At 42.9% G+C, this 23250-nt stretch overlaps 2 protein-coding genes across 2 annotated transcripts in view; one reads left to right on the plus strand and one right to left on the minus strand.

Annotated features, from left to right (window-relative positions):
• Positions 1-4108: 4108 nt before the first annotated feature.
• On the minus strand, positions 4109-11912 carry LOC140128696 (olfactory receptor 1500-like). Its single transcript, XM_072150396.1, has 3 exons — positions 11880-11912; positions 8050-8964; positions 4109-4252 (listed from the first exon to the last, which is right to left on the minus strand). Exons 1-3 carry the CDS (start codon positions 11910-11912, stop codon positions 4109-4111), a joined length of 1092 nt encoding a protein of 363 aa, XP_072006497.1.
• A 935-nt stretch (positions 11913-12847) lies between these two features.
• LOC140128698 (olfactory receptor 6N1-like) overlaps positions 12848-23250 on the plus strand; it is a 37475-nt gene continuing 27072 nt past the window's right edge. The window contains exons 1-3 of the mRNA XM_072150397.1: positions 12848-12985; positions 13999-14166; positions 15037-15180. Coding sequence (XP_072006498.1) covers positions 12848-12985; positions 13999-14166; positions 15037-15180 — 450 coding nt within the window. The remainder of the gene's footprint in view (positions 12986-13998; positions 14167-15036; positions 15181-23250) is intronic.

A 23250-nucleotide genomic window follows, 5' to 3' on the forward strand; every position in this document is an offset into this window, starting at 1 on the left:
TCCCTGTGTTTACTTATCTGCAAAATTACTTAATTTAGAATTTTGAAACTCTGGTTATTCCTCAAGAATATTATTGTTGTTATTATCTAGTTGTTCACATAATTTTTTTGATAGGCATTTTGCTGCAAATAGGCATTTTTGGTGAAAACCACATCTACACGGAACGGGCCATTGTTTGCCCCGACAATTTTTATCATATACTCAGCAGTGTTTGTGTTTTAAGTTACTTTATTTGTAGTACTGGCTGCTGGTGGAGGGCATGGATCTGGCAGCTGCACATACTCGGCTCTGAAGTTGGAGCTACTGCGCATGCGCAGTAGGTTTGGCTTGGAACCCAGCACACCCAGCCGCCAGCTCAAGCGTGAATGAGTGCGCGCAGCAACCATGAGCTGCGTCCTGAAGAGATAGTAGGAGGATCAAAAGGGGCTACTGGGGCATGGAGTAGCAGCATCATGCAGCTTCAGCTCCGGCTACACCCCGCCCCAGTAGCCTCTTTCACTAATTTGCATATCAGGGCAATAAAACATTAACAAACTTATTGGGCACTGAAAGATTAGCCCTAAAAAGGATTGTGATGGCATTTATTACCTTTATTACTACCTAGGTAGATTTGAGATGGTAGGTTTCCTTTAAGGATGCAACCAGTTTGAGCAATAAGGCTCAGCCTCATTTTTTGGATTCTGACCTACGTCTCTTTATATGGTTATAAATTTTGAACACTGTTACTTATCAAAGCGATTCTGAGATTGTTTATTCCTCACATGTTTTACTTCATTTTAGTGGTAAATTTTTGCCGATTTTTCAAAAAATTTCAAAATCATCGAGTATTCAGGCAAATAGATTGACCACCTAAATAAGTTCCTGAATAACATTTCCCATTTGTCTACTTTACATTTTCATAGTTTTTGAAACATCTGACGCGGCTACAAATCGAATATCGGTTTTACGTATTTTCCAAAATGACTATTTTGGGGACAATTTCTGCTTTGTATGAGATTTTATATATTTAGCATTTAAACCGTTACTTGTTTTATGGGTGCACAGCGAGGCACAGAAGGGCAGGTGTGCTCTACAGCTGGCAGGATTTAAGTTTTCTCAATGGCCCTTTTTGTAGGCTATAAAATTTTAGCTTTCTTGTTATTGGGGCCATGTTATGGCATTTTTTTGTGGAAAAGCAAAAAGATCCCGGCACAAGTCCACGACCAGGTATGGTGTATTTCTTTCTTTATTGGTGAATGTAAAAGCATACAAATCTGGACATGCTACAGTAGTACGACCTACGAGTTTCAGCAAAAAGCCTTAATCATGGTATGAAGTTTTAATAAAAAAGCCAATGTTACTGTAAATCAACTGATTAGAATGTATCGTTAAGAACAAAACATACACCATTATGAATACAGCAGTAGCGTGTTGTGTTGCATGTTACAATATATCACAAAGTACCAAAGGTGTCACATTGCATCATCAGGAATCATAGCACAAAATATTGAGCGCTTTGGAGTACAAAATGTAAGCCCAGTAATAGGTCATGCTAATAGGAATAAGCTAATGAGATCCTGTCTAATATTTAGACCCTGTGGGACACGACTTTCCAAAACAAACATCCAGTCTGTCTCTCTATTTCAAAGTCTACGCTTAACATCCCCACCTCTGGCTGAGGTACATCGTGATAGAGGTTGGCACTGTGCCTTTAAGATGACATCATGGATGGCATTTTACAGGCAATACTTGTGAACAGCCCTGGGGTCCTGATCATACCTCAGGGCATCCATAAGAACAATCAGTGCCCCCCTGAAGATGGTGCGTGGGGGTTGATCGTGGGGCAGAGACCCCCCAGAAGGCAGTTTACATACTGTGATTGCACTGAACATAGCATTTAACAGGTTAAACAACCACGATCGGAGTCCACTCCAACGTGGGTGTTAAACTTGTATCCCAATGCTGGCTCAGCTCCGATCTCATCCGATATATCGGACGCAGAGCGCCAAGAGGTTAAATAACTGTACAAGCAGCTTACACCTAAAAGAACGTGCGACAGAAAAAAGTGCATTGAAGTAATTAATTGCAACTGATTTTTAGGGGGTTGTTTCTATTAGGATTTTTTTTCCTTTTTTCCCTCTTATATTTGAGACTTTTTGTCTAATTTGTATATTTGTGCCTAAACTTGCAAATTTTCCACTCGCCTGGCAAAGTTAGCTGCACAATGACCTTGACATATCTTTAACCGGTTCGTGACCACCCGCCGTGTAATCACAGCGGCAGTCGGGTCGCGCTGCATGGAGAGGGCTCACGGGCTGAGCCCTCTCCATAGCCGGTAAGTCTTTGCTGCATATTGCTAGCACCGATCGCGGGTGTTATCACAGCGATGGCTGCCGGCAAAGCCGGCAGCCTCAAAAAGATAGCGGCGCATGGGCGGCGCCATCTTACCTGGGATCGCCATGATAGGATCGATCAGACAACCTAGGGTTAAAGTAGCCTAGGGAGTCGGAAAAATAGTAAAAAGAAAAATAATTTAAAAAAAAAAAAAAATTATAATAAAAAAACCTAAAATTTCAAATCCCCCCCTTTCCTTAGAACTGACATAAATATAAATAAACAGTAAAAATCATATTATGGGGGTGTAGAGGTCCCGATATATAATCCCTTCTGTCTCATTCCTTTTATCTTGGTTGAATTCAGTAAGTTCATTGGTTAATGTGTCACTTATGCTCTACTGACTTACTGACTGTTACAATAGATTATATTATCTGTGGATGTTATATTTATCTGGAATTGAGGTTTGATAGGGATTGTGGCATAATTTGATCCGTGTGACTTATGTTGTCTGTGGCTGGTTGCTGACCACTCTCTCTCTACTGTTGTTACCCAAAGAAAATGGCCCGAACCTGCTAGGGCTGTTATACAATACCATAGATTAAAGCTGGACAGATTTCTCACCTGCATGAAGCTGCAAATTTTATGGTAGTCAGCGTCTGCTCCGACCGACTGCGCATGTGGCAGCCGCAAGGTCACGTGACCGGCCCAATCCTCCTTCCTCCTACTTTGGCACAGATCTAAACTTAGTGGTTTGTCAACGGTTTAGATTGAGGATGACATAAAATTATTCTTCACATGGATAGGGTAACGAATAACCGGGTTGGTGCAAGACGCGCTGCCCTTAATTAAGTTGGTTTACAGTTTATTCATATGGATAATGGACTACGCATTTTGGGGGTAGACCACCCCCTTTATCAGGTCTGTGAGTTGTATTAAACAAAATAATAAAATATATATATGTTTGAAAGGAAATACAGATATTAATAAATAATTTCATTGGTTTGTGTATAAGATGCATTTTATAGGAATTATAAAAACACAGTGCAGCACACTTCCATACCACAGGAGCTTACACCACAGACCGATCCAACAAGTCCCACTTTAAACAATAAAAAAGGAGTATAAAAAACCCTGACCGGAGCTCCCAATGATTCCAATACGGCTGTTGTTCAAAATTCCTTCAAAGATCTTCAATTATATTCTACCGATGAGGAAAGTTTTGCAACAAGATGTAGGTCACTATTCAGAACGTCCTTAAGGTGCAGTTTTCTCCTTAAACTCACTCAACCGTGTGGTAGCAAAAACTAAAAGAGAAAGTAGGCACCAAATCGCATAGTACGTTCTTAAAACCTTGGATTTTATTCTTAAAAGTTATACGCACAAGAGTATGTTTAAAATGCGCATAAAACAGTATACAAAACGGGACGCCAGCTCCACTCTCTCGCCCGACCCTGGGTTTCGCCGTTCTCAGCTTCTTCCGGGGCGTAATTACCATATTGCACTAGGGAAGTATAGAGCTCATGGGAAATAGGTACATTTTGCTAGTGTGTTAATGTTTATACTTCTGGTGATTTTTTAAGGTAGATCCGGTGGTAGGTGCCTCTAATGTATGTAAGACTAGCCCGTTTTAGGGCTAATCCTTTAGTCCCCTTTATATTTTTTAATTTTTAATTGTGATAATATGCTAATTTACCAAAGAGACTACTGGGGTGTGGAATAGCCGGAGCTGATATTACACGGTGAAGCTACTCGACGCCCTAGTAGCCTCCTTGATCCTTTTACCCAGATATCTTCAGCGCGCAGCTACGAGGAGCTGAGAACCCTCGTCTGCGAAGCCGGCGTTCTTCGGTTCAAAGTCGGAGCTACTGCGCATGCGCAGAACACTAGCTTTGTGGACGAGGGCGTCCAGCTCCTCGTAGCTGTGCACTGAAGATATCTGGCTAGGATGATAAAGGAGGTTACTGGGGTGTGGAGTAGCCGCACCATGTAGCCTCAGCTCCGGTTATTCCACGCCCCAGTGGCCTCTTTGGTAAATTATCATATTACCACAATTAAAGATGAAAAATGATAAAGAGGACTAAAGGACTAGCCCTATAAAGGGCTATTATTACATACATTAGAGGCACCTACCACCGGATCTACCTTTATAGTGGTAAGTTTCCTTTAAGTCTTTGTTGCCTTTTTAATAGCATTGGCTTTCAGTATGATTGCATTGGGATTTAGATGCCTTCTGCTTAGGTCTAATATATTCTATATGTCCTTGTTCAGCCATCTTGGTTCCCTCATATTGCTGAACATTTTAGTACCAGAAACACATTCAACTAGGATGTAAAAAAGCCCTCAATGGCAAAGACTCAAAAACATTAGTCTGACAGATCTAAAGGTAAACAGTTCTAGATTAACTCAATAACTGGGTGTTTAAAAGAGATGAAAATAACTTTCCATGCTTTTTAAAAATATTTCTTGTTCTATATCCAATCCATGCAAAACAAGGAAACTGGGAATTAGAAGAGGCAGAGTAAGGTTCATTTTAGAAATCTAAACTGCTGTCTGTTATTCCTGGTAATTTTCTCCAGCAAAGGTCCAATACTCATTTGTCAGAGGATCTCATCTTGTGTCATCACTTGTTGGCAGCTCAACTGAAGTCCCCACCATGAAGAAGTAGGTAAATGAGTGGAAATAACCCAAACCGTGTTCTCCCATATATATTTCATCCAAGAAGTGTCATTTCTTAATGGATTTTGATGCTCCTGGCATTTTGTGAACCAAAAAAATTCAAACGCTAGTGCGGCTATAAAGGAGTCCACAAACTAAGTGGAGACCCATAGTGATAAGAAGGCTTTAGAAAGTGGGTTAAAACATCAATTAAACACAAAAAGATAAAAGTAAAATCTATAGCAATTTTTTGGACCATTCCAACCCTTTTCTTTCTAAGAACAAAAAAGTAGCCTGTGTGGTCCACAATGGTAGTGACCGGATAACCACAACAGATTTTATCTAAAACTTCTTTGTTCGAAAGGATTAAACAGCTAATATCGGGGCTCAGTCTGTTCTCATAAGTAACTGCCATGTGCACCCACCGGGGCCTGCCATCATTCACACTAATCATATTCTGTCAGATGTCCTAAGTCTTCACGTGTCGGGTGCCAAGTTTTTAATGTTGTCAAAGGTAAATTTATCGTGACATAAACATTCATGGGTGTGGAAATGTTTTGGCTAAAAAAATGCATAGATACTGTATTTTTCCTAAAATGGTACAATAGGGGTAAACTGTACCTTATATACTCGAGTATAAGCCTAGTTTTTCAGCACAAAATTTGTGCTCAAAAACCCTAACTCGGCTTATACTCGAGTCAACTAAAAACATAAAGACAAAACTCACCTTTCTGACGTCACCCATAGGTCCTCTTCTGTCTGAGACAGTCTGAGACAGAAGAGGACCTATGGGGGACGTCGGAAAGATGAGTACAGTGTTATTTTTTTTCCTACTACAGGGGCTGGGAAGGCTGTATGCTACAGGGGTTGGGCAGGCTGTATGCTACAGGGGCTGGCAGACTATATACTGGGAGGCTGTAACCAATGCATTTCCCACCCTCGGCCTATACTCGAGTCAATAGCTTTTCCCAGTTTTTTGTGTTGAAATTAGGGGTCTCGGCTTATACTCGGGTCGGCTTATACTCGAGTATATATGGTAATATGTTGTGGAGTGGAGGAAGGGACATATAGGGGCTAATTTACTAAGGGTCCTTCGGACACACTTTCATCGGGCTTCCCTACGAGTTCCGTTTTGCGCAGAATTGCCCCTGGATTTTGGTGCATGCGATCAGATTTTGTCGCATCGCCGTGGGGGGGAGGCGGTCCGTTGGACAACCCGCCGTATTCGGACAAACCGTGGAATTTAAAAAAGGATTTGTGTTGCAAGATCAAGCACTCACATGCCCCGAGAAGAAGAAGGTGAACTCCAGCGGACCTCGGCACAGCAGCAACACATGCAGGAACTCAGGGCGCACGATCTTAGTGAATCGCACGTGACCCGAATCCTCGTCGGACAGCGCACCGCGGGATTGCGACGGGACCGGGTAATTAAATCTGCCCCATAATATCTGTATAGGGCCCAAAAGTTCCTTGTGACAGATTTTTACAAATATTATAAAAAATAATATAAAACACGAATCCCACAAAACACAAATCTCATATTCAGTGGATTATCACTTTTCTCCATGGTGTAAAGATGCCACTGTTGGCTCAACAGGAACCAAATATATTACCAAGCACCAAGAAGTCAATACCAACAACATGTAATTCCAAGTGTTTGGGGTTTGGAGGACCTTCGGACCTCAGTCCTGGTCCCTTTTATTTTATTAAGTCTGTGTATGTTCTTGAAATAAAAAAAATACAATTTACATATTTGTTACATCCTCTTTTCATGCATGCTTTAATTTGGTATCCAATGTGTGACCTACATACATACAGTGGTGCATATGTATCATACGCTGGCGCACAAGCGTATGATTGCCCCGCCGCTGCATAGTCGCAGCCCGATACATCAAGAGGCTTCTGCATCTTGATGTATCGAGGGCAGCCGCCTGCGTAGCATTTATCCTACGCCAGGCAGCCTGTATCCTATCCCAGTCGCAACAGCAGCGAGTGCGCCGGTGCGGAGAAAGAAATGCCCCGCGCCGGCCCACCTCCTGGCCGCCCGCACCCTACGCTTGGCCGGCCGCGCCCCCCCCCCCTTCACGCCCCTTCACGCCCCACTGACGTGAAGGTGGCGGATTGGGGCAAATATTTGCAAGTGCTAGCAATAAGCTGGACCTCTGGCATTGCGCAGAGGTCCTGATAAATATGCCCCAGTATGTTCATGATATTTAGGAGTTTTACTCCTTATATCTGTCCTATAAGTGACATTGATGACATATCTAGATAACCCAATGTTCTGGTTCATCTTTTGAACCTTTGATCCTTGTAAATGCTGCTTTGGAGTTTGCCAACCTTCCGGGCCAATTCCATTCTATGGGTTTTGCTCTGAACTTATTTGTGATTTCTTTCAGTTGTGAAGGATGTGACCAAATAAATAAAATGGTGTCCAGGCTTTTGATGATTGGACATCCCTCTACAGCGCACATGTATTACTCTTGTTTCTCTGGTAGTGATGTACATTAGATATCTAATGGAACAACTTTATGCACCACTCAATCATAGATCCTTATACATATATAATAAAAATATGAAGATATCATAGGGCGGCACGTTGAGTAGCACTTCTGCCTTGCAGCACTGGGGTCCTGGGTTCGAATCCCACCCAGGTCAACATCTGCAAAGAGTTTGTATGTTCTCTCTGTGGTTGCGTGGGTTTCCTCCGGGTACTCCGGTTTCCTCCCACACTCCAAAAACATACTGTTAGGTTGTTTAGATTGTGAGCCCCATGGGGACAGGGACCACTTTGACAAGCTTTGTGCATCGCTGCGTAATCTGTGTGCGCTATATAAATAAAGAATTATTATTATTTTGATATCCACAGTCACGGTGGATGGTGTCCTTGGTTTACCATGTTTGATTTTGATGGGAGATTTCCTTTAAGGAGCCTTGACCTCAGCTCGAGTGTCCATTTTCCTCAACAATAACAATTTGAAATAAAGATTAGGACAGATTAGAGCAGAGACAATTACCATGGAATTTATTTTGCTATGCAAATTGTTAGTTGGCACCATGTATACATTATTACAATGTTACCCGTTTATGGAATTTTTCCTGAGCAGCTTTCTTTATGTCCTGATTTCTTAGACTGTATATAATTGGGTTTATAAAAGGAGTAAATACAGTATATATCAAGGAGAGGATCTTACTAATGATCAAGGTTTCTCCTTTTGTTGGAAACACATAAACACTGAATATTGTCCAATAAAATATGGAGACCACAGTGAGGTGGGAGCTACAGGTGGAGAAGGCTTTCTGTCTTCCGGTAGTAGAAGGGATCCTTAGGATGGAAACAATTATCTTCATATAGGATAAGATAATTATTATTGGTGGGGTAATAACCAAAGGAACGACTAATATAAAAACTTCGATTTGAAGAATTAAGGTGTCAGAACAGGCAAGTTCTATCAATGGAACAAGATCACAGTAGAAATGGTGGATGGTGTTGGGTCCACAAAATGTAAACGTTGGTATGGTTACGCTGTCAGTCAATGAAATGGTGAGAACCGCCAACCAGCAGATAGCTATAAATTTCACACAGAATGCACTCGTCATGATGGTGGAGTAACGGAGGGGGTTACAGATGGCCACATATCTGTCATAGGACATCACTGTGAGGAGGAAACACTCCGATGATTCTGCTACACAGAAAAAATACAACTGGGTCATACAACTTAAGAAACCAATTGTTCCACCATTACTCAGAAGAATATTGAGCAGATTAGGCACAATATCTGAGGTCAATAAGATGTCACTAATGGACAGTTGTGAGATGAAGAAGTACATGGGAGTGTGAAGGTTCTTGCTGGTGGACACCAGGACGATGATCAGGAGGTTCCCACATATTGTCCCACAGTAAATAATAAGAAAAAGGCAGAACAAGAAAATCCTTAAAAATCTGCTTCCTTGGAAGCCTACAAGAAAAAATTCTGTGACCGCAGTTAAGTTGTTCTGATGAAAAAAAGAGGAAATAAAATGTGAGACCTCATTTCAATATCAAGGACCAGACATGTTATGATGTTTATGAAATAGAACAGGTTCACATATCCTGAAAAAATTTTAAATATTTCAACATGTTCATTTTAATTTAAATTTTTTAAAAATCTTTCTATTATGTGCACTCTCAAAGGCGGACTTGGAAGAGCACAAACATCTGGTGCTACAAAAGTAGAGAGGACTACATAAACAAAGGATTTGCTCAGAACGTACCATTCAGATGGACATCTCCAGATATACAAAAGATAGAGAAATAACATCAAAGTTGACACTTACTGATGGTGAGCGTCGCCTTTGATATATTTTTCCTGTGTAGCAGAATCATCAGAGTGTTTCCTCGTCGCTGTGGTGTCTTATTGTCATTATTGTCTATGATCACTTTTCTTAAAGGGGTTCTCCGATTGTTCTTAAAATTAAGGAGCCAGGCAGGGGAGGGATTATTAAAAAAGCAAATCTGTACTCACCTCCTCTGTAGGTCCCCAGCCACCATATCGCCAGTCCGTGCCCCTGTTTGTTTACAGGGGCATGAAAGGTGTACTGAGAACAGCTCCCAGCCGGCCACAACCACCCACCCATCCCTATTTCCAGTGCAGATGGTAAGATATAGGGACGAGTGGGCCTATATACAATCAAACACAGACCAGCAAAATGGCGGCACGGGAGGTCGGGAGTGACCATTTTAAGGGTTTAGAGCACCATAAGAGTCGCTATACCTGTATCCTGGGTCCCAGAATTGATGTTGGACATCAATATTTTCTCTCTATGGTTATTGGTCAGGATTGTATTGTATGCAAGCCAATTAGCTCCACCTTAAATCGTAGTGAGTCATCAAATTTCTTGCTATAAGTGAAGGCATCTGAGTGATTTCTAATACATTGATTGGTATTGGTTTAGAAAATCAATTTTTATTTGCCCTTTTAAGGAATTCTGAAGAAATAGGGGGTGTCCTCACTGAAGATATCATAGTTCGATGGGAGACCTCTCTGGAGAACCTTTCGACCCCAGAATTACTAAAACATCCCATAGACAAGGAGGGGCACCTTGTGAAGCTTCATTTCATCAGACCTGGCATTAGAACACAAACTCTCAGGTTCCTCGAGGTTGCGGCAGATAGATGGGGTCAAATCAAAGGGGAAACTTTGTCAACTACTGATTGTCAAGAATTACTGGTAAAAAAAATTGTAATAGTCCAAAGCAAAAGACCCTTTATATTCTATTCTATCTACACAGTGTTACACCTAGTATTTCCAGATGTGGACATATGAAAAAGTCACATATTTTTGCATTGAGCAGACGTAAGCAGTAGAATAGTTTGGATAGCTCAAGATAAACCTGAAAGATACATTTAAAAAGTCCAAGCTCAAAAAAAAAAACACACACACAAATGTCTTGACTAAAAATAAATGACACACATGGGGTTATTTATCATTAGACATCTCTTGAGAACTGTTCTATGTCCATTTTTGGAGCTTGCCTGTCCATCAGATTCATTAAAGTATATTTGCCCCTTTAATAAATGTTCTTATGTTCTATTTACTGTCTAGGTTTTTTTTTTTTAAAGTCCCAAAAAAGTCTCAAATGCATAAAAAGTCTTAGCATATCAACCAGCAGGGGACTGGAGTGACTTTGAGACTTTTGTGAGACTTTTTGTAGAAGTCAAGACTTCTTTTTGCGAAGGACCTTGCGCCAGTTTTCTGTTGGACTTTGCAGGTCTAGATTTTCCTGTGCAAACTGCTTGCACAGGTATTGTGCAAGAAGTGTCGACACCACATGTTTGTTGCACGGGAACTTTTTGTTTTGCAACTACACTAGTCATCATGCAGTACAAATTAGCAGATGTTCCAGTGCTCAGTCGGACCGTGCACCAGGTTTATCATGCAAAGTCCAACAGAAGTGTATCTACACCCCATGCTAAAGGTGTACAAAAAAAAAAAAGTATGCACTTTGTCGGAGCAGTGAAGGGGGCACCAGATTCAAGAAGATCATACACTTGAAATCTTGAATCTGGGGCCCCCTGCACACTACGCAGGACACTGCACATAGTACACACTGCACATAGTACACATGACACTGCTCATAGTACACACTGCCCATAGTACACAGGACACTGCACATAATACACACTGCCCATAGTACACAGGACACTGCACATAGTACACACTGCACATAGTACACAGGACACTGCTCATAGTACGCACTGCCCATAGTACACAGGACACTGCACATAGTACACAGGACACTGCACATAGTACACACTGCACATAACACACAGGACACTGCACATAGTACACAGGACACTGCACATAGTACACACTGCACATAGTACACACTACACATAGTACACAGGACACTGCACATAGTACACACTGCACATAGTACACACTACACATAGTACACAGAACACTGCACATAGTACACTGCACATAGTACACAGGATACTGCACATAGTACACTGGACATAGTACACAGGACACTGCACATAGTACACAGGACACTACACATAGTACACAGGACACTGCACATAGTACATACTACACATAGTACACACTGCACATAGTACACAGGACACTGCACATAGTACACAGGACACTGCACATAGTACACAGGATACTGCACATAGTACACACTACACATAGTACACAGGACACTGCACATAGTACACACTGCACATAGTACACACTGCACATAATACACACTGCACATAGTACACAGGACACTGCACATAGTACACACTAAACATAGTACACAGGACACTGCACATAGTACACACTTCACTGTTCTTAGTAAATGTGCCCCTATCTGGTTTGATTCACAAAAAAAATGCAATAATAAGGCAAAAATTAAAAGATGCTTTCATTATCAGAACTTACATGTGGTTTATTTCCACCTTCTGGAAAGAACATTGTCTCGAAGATAAAATAACTGGTTTCTGGTTTCTTTCAATACTGATGATAAAATATCCCAGGATGCATCTGGGATCCCTGTGTGATGGAGTATATGGTGATCAGACACACAGTCCTGCATATAACACAATGGACGCCCTGTATATATACTCACTGGAGGAGTACAGGGTGATATTCCTCTTGTCTCCTGTGGATTGGGGGATATTAAAGTAAACTTAGTTATAATAACTAGAACTTTCTTCAGGAAGAAGAGTTTAGTTATTTCCATCCTCATAGAAAGGTAACCGAACATCAAGGGAAAAAAGATCACAAAGTAAAAGTCTGATCACAAGAAGAAACTTTTTAATCCTGAAGTCAATAAAATAAGTTAGATTTGCTACATTGTAACAAAGTTCAAGTCTCTGCCTTCCTGGACACTGGCTCTGCAGGGAATTTCATGGATGCTGCATTGGTCTCCCAGCATAACTTTCCTGTGGTTCACCTAGAAAAGCCGCTGGTTTTCTCTTCCATCAGTGGACAGATTACCCATGACCCGGTCAGGAATCGTACGGATCCTCTGTCTCTGCAAATTGGTAGTTGCACAAGGAGAGACTGTCATTTTATCTACATCTGCAGTACTTTTGGGCATCCCATGGTTGCAGAAACATGCTTCAGTGCTCGACTGGCAGACTGGGGAAATTCTTAGTTGGGGACCGGAGTGCCATTCTCGCTGTCTCATGGCTCTCCATCCAGTGTCCCCCATATCTGTTGTGGACTCCTCCAAGTAGCTGGCGGGTCTTCCCACTTCTTGTAAGGACAATGCGGATGTTTTCTCTAAAAAGCAAGCAGAGATTTTGCCACGCCACCCTCCCTATGACTGCCTCACTGACCTGCTGCCGGGTACATCTCCATCACGAGTTTGGGTATACCTGTTATCTGTGCCCGAAACTGCACATATGTCGTCCTACATCAAGGAGAATTTGCAGAAGGGATTGATCCGCAAGTCGTCCCCTGTCTGTGCTGGATTCTTCTATGTGGACAAGAAGGATGGTTCCCATTTGTGCATCAATAACCGCGGTCTCAGTAAAGTCACGGTGAAAAACCGCTACCCTTTGCCTCTCATCACTGAACTTTTTGATCGCCTATGGGGTGCCAAGATTTTCACTGAGCTAGATCTGTGGGGGGCATTTAACCTCATCCGCATCTGTGAAGGCGATGAATGGAAGACAGCCTTCAATACGCGTGGCAGACATTTTCAGTATCTTGTTATGCCCTTTGGACTCTGCAATGCTCCAGCAGTGTTCCAGGAATTTGTTAACAATATCTTCAGAGACTTGCTCTACACTTGTGTCGTTGTCTACTCGGATGATATTGAGGTGTTTTCTTCTGACCTGCAGTCTCATCATATCCACATCCGGCAAGTTCTCAGGCACCTAAATTACAATTGCTTATATGCCAAGCTCGAAAAATGCCAATTTTATCAGAGTAGTCTTCCTTTCCTGGGATACATTATTTCTGACAAAGGACTACAGATGGCTCCTGCCAAGTTGTCTGCCGTACTTCAGTGGCCTCACCCAGCAGGACTATGTGCCATACAGAGATTTCTGGGCTTCGCTAATTATTACCAGCCATTTTTTCCACATTTCTCCTTTCTTGTGTCTCCTATTGTGGAACTGACCAAGGAGAACGCTAATGCTAGACTCTGGCCTCTGGCGGCTGAAGAAGACTTCAGACTTCAGACTACACTAAGCAGAAGTCTGCCTTTGCCTCTACCCCAGTTCTGACATGGCCTGATACGGAGAAGCCTAAACAGCTGGAGGCTGACACCTCATCCGCTGGTGCTGGAGCCATTCTCAACCAAAAGGGGCCCAAATGTTGAACCCTCACCTGGGGGTTCGTTAAGACCTTCTCAGCTGCAGAGAGGAATTATTCCATTGGTGATCAAGAACTTCTGGCCATAAAGCTAGATTTGGAGGAATGGCGCTATCTTCTGGAAGGAGCTCATCATCCGGTCTATATCTACACTGACCACGAGAATCTCTTGTACCGCCAGACCACTTAGCATCTCAATCCTTGATAGGCTTGTTGATCCCTCTTCTTTTCTCAGTTAAACTTTTTGATTCACTTCCATCCAGCAGAGAATAAAGCTGATGCCCTCTTTCATGCCTCTGATGTTGCTGGGGAAGAACTGGCTCCTCTTTATATTGTTCCTCTGGAATGTCTTGTTGTTGCTGCTCCTATGGACCTCCAGCAGCTTCCTCCTAGCAAGATTTATGTCCGACCAGCTTTTTGGAAGTGGATACTAACTTGGGGACACTGCCCTCATGTGGCTGGGCACCCTGGGCTGCAGAGATCTATCGCTCTCATATCTCATCACTACTGGTGGCCAGATCTGGTCAAGTACAGTCAAGATTTTGTGAGTTCATGTGCTTCCTGTTCCTGTAACAAGTCGTTATGTCTCAAGCCAGCAGGTCTGCTCCTGCCATTGCCGATACCCAATTGCCCGTTGTCACATAGCCATGGACTTTTTTTTTTTTACAAATTTCCCATCCTTTGCCGGTAATACAGTCATCTGGAAGGTAATGGATCTGTTCTCCAAGATATCCCACTTTGTGCCCCTGCAAGGTCTGTCATCAGCTCCATGTCATGCCAGCTTGTTTTTCCTTCACGTCTTTCGACTTCATGGGCTTCCCCAACACATTGTCTTGTACTGACAGGTCCAGTTTGTTTCCAGGTTCTGGCATTCCTTTTGCAGCCAACTACAAGTTAAGCTGGACTTCTCTTCTACCTATTATCCACAGACTAACGGGCAAGTGTCAACCATGACACTTTGTCTCTGCTCATCAGGACAATTGATCTACCCTCTTGCCTTGGGAAGAGTTCTCATATAATTCTCTGGACTCTGAATGTGCAGGTGCCGCTCCCTTCTTTGTTGTCTTTGGATGACATCCACACCCACCTCTTACTCTGTCAGTGCCTTTTTATGTTCTTGCCATGGAGGAATTGGTTCAAGACCTCAGGTCCATATAGGAGCAAACACGGCAGTCTCTAATTTGGGCATCCACCGCACCAAAACCCAGGCTGACAAAAGACGCAGGACTCCTCTAGTCTTCTCCCCGGGTGATGAAGTGTGGCTGTCTTCTAGATATGTCCGGCTGAAGATTTCCAGCTACAAGCCTGGTCCTCGCTATTTGAGGTGCTGAAACACATCAACCCTGTGGCCTATAAGCTGCGCCTTCCTCCCACTACTGACGTCTTTGAGATAAAAGTAGTACTTGATATGAAGATGGTCAGAGAGAAGCGATTCTATCTTGTCAACTGGTAGCAGTTCGGGCCCAAGGAGAGATCCTGGGAGCCAGAAGATAACATCTTTGACTGTGGCCTTCTGCATAAATACATCTAGTCCAAGAAGAAGAGGAGGCTCCTACGACCCATGAATCATGTCGCAAGCACACCAGTGCTCCTCTCTCTGCCCCCGGCTCTCACCTATCCACAATCCAGTGCTGGATCCAGCAGGCTGGCGCAGGCATCCCCCGTGCTGGACGTCTGCCAATTCTGTTAAATTCCCAGCCCCTTCCTGGGTTCCCTGACGGATCTTTGTGCCTTGATAGTTTGGTATCATGCCCTTTGCGATTTCCTGATTTCCCGTTGTGCCCTCGATTCAGTTCCTGACTCTGATCCCGTGCTGCCTGTCCTGACCTACTGTTACGTCCCCGTCTCTGATCTTGTGCTGCCTGTTCCTGACCACGAGTTTGCCTTACTATTCTGTACTCCGCCTTAACAGCCACTGCAGACAAAGTCACGCCTGTGGAACGACCTGGTGATACCACGCCATAACAAGTCCAATCTGCTTTGGGTCGGGGTCTGATGAAAACCGGGTACCATTCCGGTCCCAGGGGTCGGCTTTCTTAATTGTCCACGGTGGTACAGTTGATCCATTATCCCTAGTGCCTGACAGCAGCAAATGCTAATATACCTGTCTGGTCTTTCCGTAGAAATATCCTTAGCATGATATGAGCAACCTATGAGTAGTCTAATGTAGCAACCTATAAGTGTCCTGATGTAGGTCTTCAGAGTGGCCTAAAAAGGTCTATTATTTCAGATCTATTATTTCAGCAGCCTCCTCTGTAATCTAAGTTCCATGAAAAAGACAACTGCTGTTTTTTTAAGAAGTGCCTATCTATGTGAATGAAGCTACGGCAAGCAGCTACCGCTTCCTAGCTCTGTTTCCAGAAACTGGCAAAACCAAGTTGCGTGGCATCCATGTGTTTTTTTTCTTAATAAATGTTAGGATATCCATGTTGGCTGTAAAGTGGCAGTGGCTGTCACCACCGGCCTTGCTGAACATAAGCTCTGAAAACAAACTAGCTGCAGGGCAGGACAGCACCTGCAAAATATAGAGGACAAGCTATGGCCACATGACCAATTTTACCAACAAAAATTTAACTGGTCGGACCCATACTCCAGTACCAAGAGATGTGCTGACACATAATCCTCTACCATGTGAGTCACATTCTGCCTCTCGGTATCATGGACCAGGTGGTGTAGATTGAGAAGTCAACATGGTATTCCACATAGTCGCCATGCTCACTTTGCTGGTGTTCTTGCTGCATTGGTGCATTCTCCTCCTCCTCCTCGAGCTGCCACTGAGATCTCAATGTCAGATGGGAACCAGTAGTACCTGCGCCAAAGTGTGTTCGGGAATCCTGACCTACAAGAACACCATATACATTGTGTCTTTTTGGAGAATCACTAACTCACATAATTTACTCTCCTTATCTGGATATCTAGACCAGTACTGTCTTTCCACGGACTTGTACGGCCCTTTTGTCTCCAACACCGTCCTTTGACTACTCAGGACTTGACCTTCCGTCCTCTGACCACTTAGGACTCAACCTTTTGTTCTTTGACTGCTCAGGACTTGACCTTCTGTGCTTGGGCACACTTGAATAATATTCTAACCTCGACACCCATCACCTCGTCTGACGCGAGGCGATTCCCCCCTATGCACCCTGGCACATCCCTTACCCTCGGCATTTCTCCCCGTTTATCATAGGGTTAAGAGACCAAGTGGAGGGTAAGGTTCCAGTCGGGGTGGCAGTCGTTTAGGGCTGCGGCCCCGAGTTGAGGTAATTCCGGTAGGGTATTGACTCACTGATCTTTTTGATCTTCCACATTTCCTGGATTTTATTGATTTGATTCAAATAAAAGTTACTTTTTAACATAGTTCTCCGCCATTTGTACTTTCTCATCAAGCTTATTTTATCTTATCTTGTGTTGCAGGACAGAAAAAGATTTTCATACATAAGAAAAATAATACAATGAAATTAGAATAACAATTTAGCTACTGTGGGAGATTTGGCCCGGTAGAGACCGTGGTAGCAGAGATTGTGATGCAGTTCAAGACAGTGACACCAAAGTACAGTCCAAAACAGGTCTCGTCTGCATTTATTCAAGTGGCAATTACAAAATAAAACAGCCTTCACATACAGGCATCAAACATAAACAAAACCCCACCCGACTGGGTGCTAGCTAGACAGAGAGTTTGCCTAAATCACTACTAACATATAAAGTCACCTGAAAGGACATCGCTTGTTCCACGCATGGAAATCAGGGCTGTAGTGTGCTCTCCAGCCTCCTTTCAGAGCCAACTCTCTCAGTTCTGCACAGCAGCTTTATGCAGCCCAATTAGGCTGCTCCCACCACCTGTGTCCAACGTGCTGAGCAACACAATACCTGACCTAGGCCAATAGGGAGGTGGAATGGACCGCCCCACTACCAGTCTGCAAATCCATTACATATAAATCCGGCCCAGGACAGTTTTTAACAACTGCTCCAACAAATAACTTGTTTGACCCATACTTCCCGGATTTACAGTGATTGTAACAGGACAAACACAACCACCGCCTTAATAGGAAACCCAGGGGAAACATATTGCCCACCCACAGTTAACCCCTTCAGTGTCTCACACTTTATTTCATACTAAAAAAGTGTTAAAACTGTGTAAAATACAAGAAGAAAAAACATGTATCTCCTGAATAAAGGGAAAATCTTGACCTTGTTAATTTGTTTTATTTGACATATTTCTTTTGTTGGAAATACCTTGCAGACGTAGTGGCAGATAAATTATTTCTGGCGCCTGTTTGGTCAGCGTACTTTGCAATTTTTTTAACCAATGTTTCTTTATTCATTATACTGACCCATGTTCCTACATGAATATGCCGCTATTTCTAAAGGAGTCAGAAATTGATAGCACCTTTTATCTGGTCTAAGCTGCCACAGAAAATGCACCAAGAAAGTGAATCAACCACATACTGTACATGCCATGAAATACAGCAGACAACGGGTAAATTTACAGAAATCACATACATTTGTGTAAATAATAGAGAAGTCTATGAAGAGGTGGCTGGATATATGTTAATAGTATCATAGTATATAAGACTGGAAAAAGACCCAAGTCCATCAAGTCCAACTTTTAAGAATCAAACAAATGTTTTCCCCATAACCTGTGATATTTTTTCTCTCCAGAAAGTCATACAGGCCTCTCCTGCACATGTACATAGAGTCCGCCATAACAACCTCCTGCTGCAGAGAGTTCCATAGTCTCACTGCTCTGACAGTAAAGAACCTTTGTCTATGGTGATGGTAGAACCTCCTCTCCTCTAGGTGTAGAGGATGCCCCCTGTCTATGGTGATGGTAGAACCTCCTCTCCTCTATGTGTAGATGATGCCCCCTGTCTATGGCAATGGTAGAACCGCCTCTCCTCTAGGTGTAGAGGATGCCCCCTGTCTATGGTGATGGTAGAACCGCCTCTCCTCTAGGTGTAGAGGATGCCCCCTGTCTATGGCAATGGTAGAACCGCCTCTCCTCTAGGTGTAGAGAATGCTCCCTTGTCCTGGTCACAGGTCTAGGTATAAAAAGATCTTTGGAGAAATCCCTGTGCTCAGGTATTTGTACATTGTGATGAGGTTTCCCCTCAGCCGTCTTTTTTCTAAACTGAATAATCCAAAATTTTGTAATCTGTCAGTGTATTCTAGTCCCCCCATTCCTCTAATAATCTTGATTTTTTCTCCTCTGCACCCATTCCAGTCCTATTATGTCCTTTTTATACACTGGTGCCCCAAACTGTACACAATATTCAATGTGTGGTCTGACCAGGGATTTGTATAAGGGCAAAACTATATCCTTATCATGAAAATCTATTCCTCTCTTGATACATCCCATAATTGTATTTGCTTTAGCAGCAGCTGCCTGGCTCTTCTCACTAAAATTACGTTTACCATCCACCAATACCCCCAAGTCTTTTCAGCTCCAGTTTTACCAAGTAATTGACTGTTTAGAGCATAATTATACTTTTTTGTTTCCATGACCCAAGTGCATAACTTTACATTTATCTACATTAAACCTCATCAACCATTTCTTTGCCCGCTCCACAAGCTTCCACAAATCCCTCTGTAATGCTAAACTATTGACCTCAGTATTAATTACTTTACACAGCTTAGTATAATCCGCAAATATTGAAGCAATAAGCGGGGTAGAAGTGGAGGGTGGAGAGGAAAGCCAGCAGGGCCAGGTGGGTAGCTGGGTTACTATAAATAGAGGGAGTTGGAAGGGGTCAAAGAAAAGGAAGGCCAACTCTGATTCTGAACATCCAAGCAAAATTGCTAAATTGTGCAATGATGTAAGGACGTCAGTGTCAGAAATGGCAGCCCTAGCGGATCCTGCTCTCCCTCACAGCCGGGGGAGCAGACCAGCTAGTAGTAGGGTGGATGGGAGTGCAGGCAAGCCAAGGCAGCTAGTGGTTGTAGGGGACTCTATAATCAGGAAGACGGATAGAATAATTTGTCGCCAAGACCGCCTCAACCGAATGGTTTGCTGTCTCCCTGGTGCCAGGGTTCGGCATGTGGTGGAAAGGGTGGATACATTACTGGAAGGGGCTGGGGATGACCCAGCTGTCGTGGTCCATGTTGTTACCAATGACAGAATAGATGGTAGGTGGAGGAGCCTGAAGAATAATTTTAAAGAACTAGGTTCAAAGCTTAAGGAAAGGACCTCCAAGGTAGTATTCTCCGGAATCCTACCTGTGCCATGCGCTACACAGAGCAGACAGCGGGAGCTCAGGGAGTTAAATGCATGGCTCAGATCCTGGTGTAGAGCAGAGGGATCTGGGTTCCTAAAGCATTGGGCTGACTTTTCACTGGGGTACAAGCTGTTTTCTGCAGATAAGCTAAGCTAAGTGGAAGGGGGGCTGCTGTGCTGGAGGAAAAGATCTTAGCAGGGGTGGTGGAGTATTTAAACTAGGATCGGGGGAGGAGGAAAAGGAAGACACTGAAGGGGTAGACAGGTCAGAGAGGGGGCAGGTTATGTTGGTGGGTGTTGAGGTGGGCGGTGTATGTGGGACCAAGGCGGTGGATAAGGAGATCCACAAGTTGCAGAACAGTGGTGAGGATATATGTGCCAGTAAAATTACTTTAAATCAGATAAACAACTGTGGAAAATTAAATTGTATGTTCACAAATGCCAGAAGTATCACAGGCAAAATGGGTGAGCTTGAGGCTCTGATATTAGAGGAACAGTTAGATGTTGTTGGTGTAGTAGAGACATGGCTTGATGCATCGCATGATTGGGTTGTTAATATTCAAGGTTTTACACTCTTTCGGAAAGACAGGGCAAATAGGAGGGGGGGTGGTGTATGTCTGTATGTCAGAAGAGACTTAAAAGCGATTGTGAATGAGACAGTGGTCTCAGAGTGTGAGGAGGCTGAAACTTTGTGGGTTGAAATCCAAAGCCAAGCGAGCTTTGAAAAAATTATTTTTGGTGTAATTTATAGACCCCCTAACATTTCTGAGGAAATAGAGGGTCACCTATATAAACAGATGGAGCGGGCTGCACAGGGGGAGACCGTTGTGATAATGGGAGACTTTAACTTTCCAAATATAAATTGGGGTCAGGGCTCGTCTTCATCTATGAAGGGGAGACATTTTATGAACATTCTTCAGGATAATTTTATGGTGCAGCTTGTAGAAGATGTCACAAGAGGTGACGCATTGTTGGACCTTGTGATTTCTAACAATGAGGAGCTTGTCCAAAATGTCAGTGTCCGGGAACCCCTTGTGAACAGCGATCATAATATAATTATTTTCCTCTTAAACTTTAAAAAGCAGAAACAGGTGGGAAAATCGAAAACTTTGAATTTTAAGAGGGCTAATTTCCAAAAATTCAGGGCTGCAATACAGGATATAGAATGGGATCAGATTCTGTCAAAAGATGATACTAATGTTAAATGGGAGAAATTCAAATCTATCCTGGGTTTTTATACTTCTAAATTTATTCCAATAGGTAACAAGTATAGCCGGGCTAGATTACACCCCGCGTGGCTTACAGTTACAGTTAAAAGGGCAATTAATGAGAAAAAGAGGGCATTTAAAAAATATAAATCTGACGGGTCACCAGAGGCTTTCAACACTTACAAAAAACTTACCAAAATCTTTAAAAAAGAAATCAAATCAGCCAAAATACAAAATGAAAGACAGGTGGCTAAAGATAGCAAAACAAATCCCAAGAAATTTTTTAGGTATATCAATGCAAAAAAAAATGGGTCAGAACAGGTTGGACCCCTTTATTCTGAAAATGGGGCATCGGTGACTGGAGACCAAGAGAAGGCGGAGTTACTTAATAGGTTTTTTAGCTCCGTTTATACAATAGAAGAGAGAACTTTTGACTTCGGTGGTGCCAGTGCGGGTCATGCACCCTGTAATATACTAGACTGGCTAAATGTAGACATTATCCAATCTAAGCTCAATAAAATCAATGTGTACAAAGCTCCTGGACCAGATGGGTTACACCCCAGAGTTCTTAAAGAACTCAGTTCTGTTATTGCTGTACCACTGTCTAAAATCTTCAGGGATTCCGTAATGTCTGGTGTGGTGCCAAGTGACTGGCGCAAGGCAAATGTGGTGCCAATATATAAAAAGGGCTCTAGAACTTCGCCTGGCAATTACAGGCCTGTAAGCTTAACTTCCATTGTGGGGAAAGTATTGGAAGGGTTAGTAAAAGACTACATACTGGAGTATGTGACATCAAATAGAATAATAAGTGATAGCCAGCATGGGTTTACTAAGAATAGAAGTTGTCAAACTAACCTTATCTGCTTTTATGAAGAGGTGAGCAGATGCCTGGATGGAGGAGCAGCTGTGGATATTGTGTTCTTGGACTTTGCAAAGGCATTTGAAACTGTCCCTCATAGACGCATGATGGGTAAAATTAGGGCTATTGGTTTGGCAGAAATCATTTGCAATTGGATTGAAAACTGGCTGAAGGATCGTATCCAGAGAGTTGTGGTCAATGATTCATACTCGGAATGGTCACCAGTTATGAGTGGTGTACCTCAGGGTTCTGTGCTTGGCCCACTACTATTTAACATATTTATTGATATGAGGTAGGAATTAATAGCACTGTGTCTATTTTTGCAGATGACACCAAACTGTGTAGTGTAATACAGTCTATGGAGGATGTTCATAGGCTGCAGGGTGACTTGGACAAACTGAATGTTTGGTCATCCACTTGGCAAATGAGGTTTAATGTGGATAAATGTAAGGTTATGCACCTGGGGGCCAATAATCCAAAGGCAAAATATGTCCTTGGGGGAGTAAATCTGGGAGAGTCCCTTGTTGAGAAGGACCTGGGGGTACTAGTAGATCATAAATTGAATAACAGCATGCAATGTCAATCAGCTGCCTCTAAAGCTAGTAGGATCTTGTCATGCATCAAAAGTGGTATGGACTCTCGTGATAGGGATGTAATATTACCACTATACAAGGCACTGGTTCGGCCACACCTGGAATATGCTGTCCAGTTCTGGGCACCGGTCCATAAAAAGGATGCCCTGGAGCTGGAGAGGGTTCAACGTAGAGCCACAAAAATGATAAGGGGTATGGAGGGTCTTGGTTATGAGGAAAGATTAAAACAACTAGATTTATTTAGTCTGGAAAAGAGACGACTACGAGGGGACATGATTAATTTATTTAAATATATGAATGGTCCATACAAAAAATATGGTGGTAAGTTGTTTCAGATTAGATCAAATCAAAAGGGGGCACTGTCTCCGTTTGGAGAAATCAAGGTTTAATCACCGGAGGCGACAGGGCTTTTTTACTATGAGAACTGTCACTCTGTGGAATAGCCTGCCTCAGGCGCTGGTCACAGCAGGGATAGCAGAGAGCTTTAAGAAGGGTCTAGATGCCTTTTTACACCTAAATAACATTGATGGTTATGTTATATAGAATTGTTTCCCCTAAATCCCTTCCTCATCCAATCCCTTCCCTTCCTTGGTTGAACTTGATGGACAAGTGTCTTTTT

The sequence above is a fragment of the Engystomops pustulosus genome, chromosome 4 (assembly GCF_040894005.1).
Source record: "Engystomops pustulosus chromosome 4, aEngPut4.maternal, whole genome shotgun sequence".
NCBI lineage: Eukaryota > Metazoa > Chordata > Amphibia > Anura > Leptodactylidae > Engystomops > Engystomops pustulosus.

What these genes read in the sequence shown, in the direction of transcription:
- LOC140128696 (XM_072150396.1), bottom strand. Translation starts at nt 11,912, where the DNA reads ATGTTCTTTCCAGAAGGTGGAAATAAACCACAT. An exon ending in AAGGTGGAAATAAACCACAT is followed by an intron (nt 8,965 to 11,879) that starts GTAAGTTCTGAT and finishes TTTTTTCATCAG; the next exon opens with AACAACTTAACTGCGGTCAC. An exon ending in AGGAAAAATTCCATAAACGG is followed by an intron (nt 4,253 to 8,049) that starts GTAACATTGTAA and finishes CATCCTAGCCAG; the next exon opens with ATATCTTCAGTGCACAGCTA.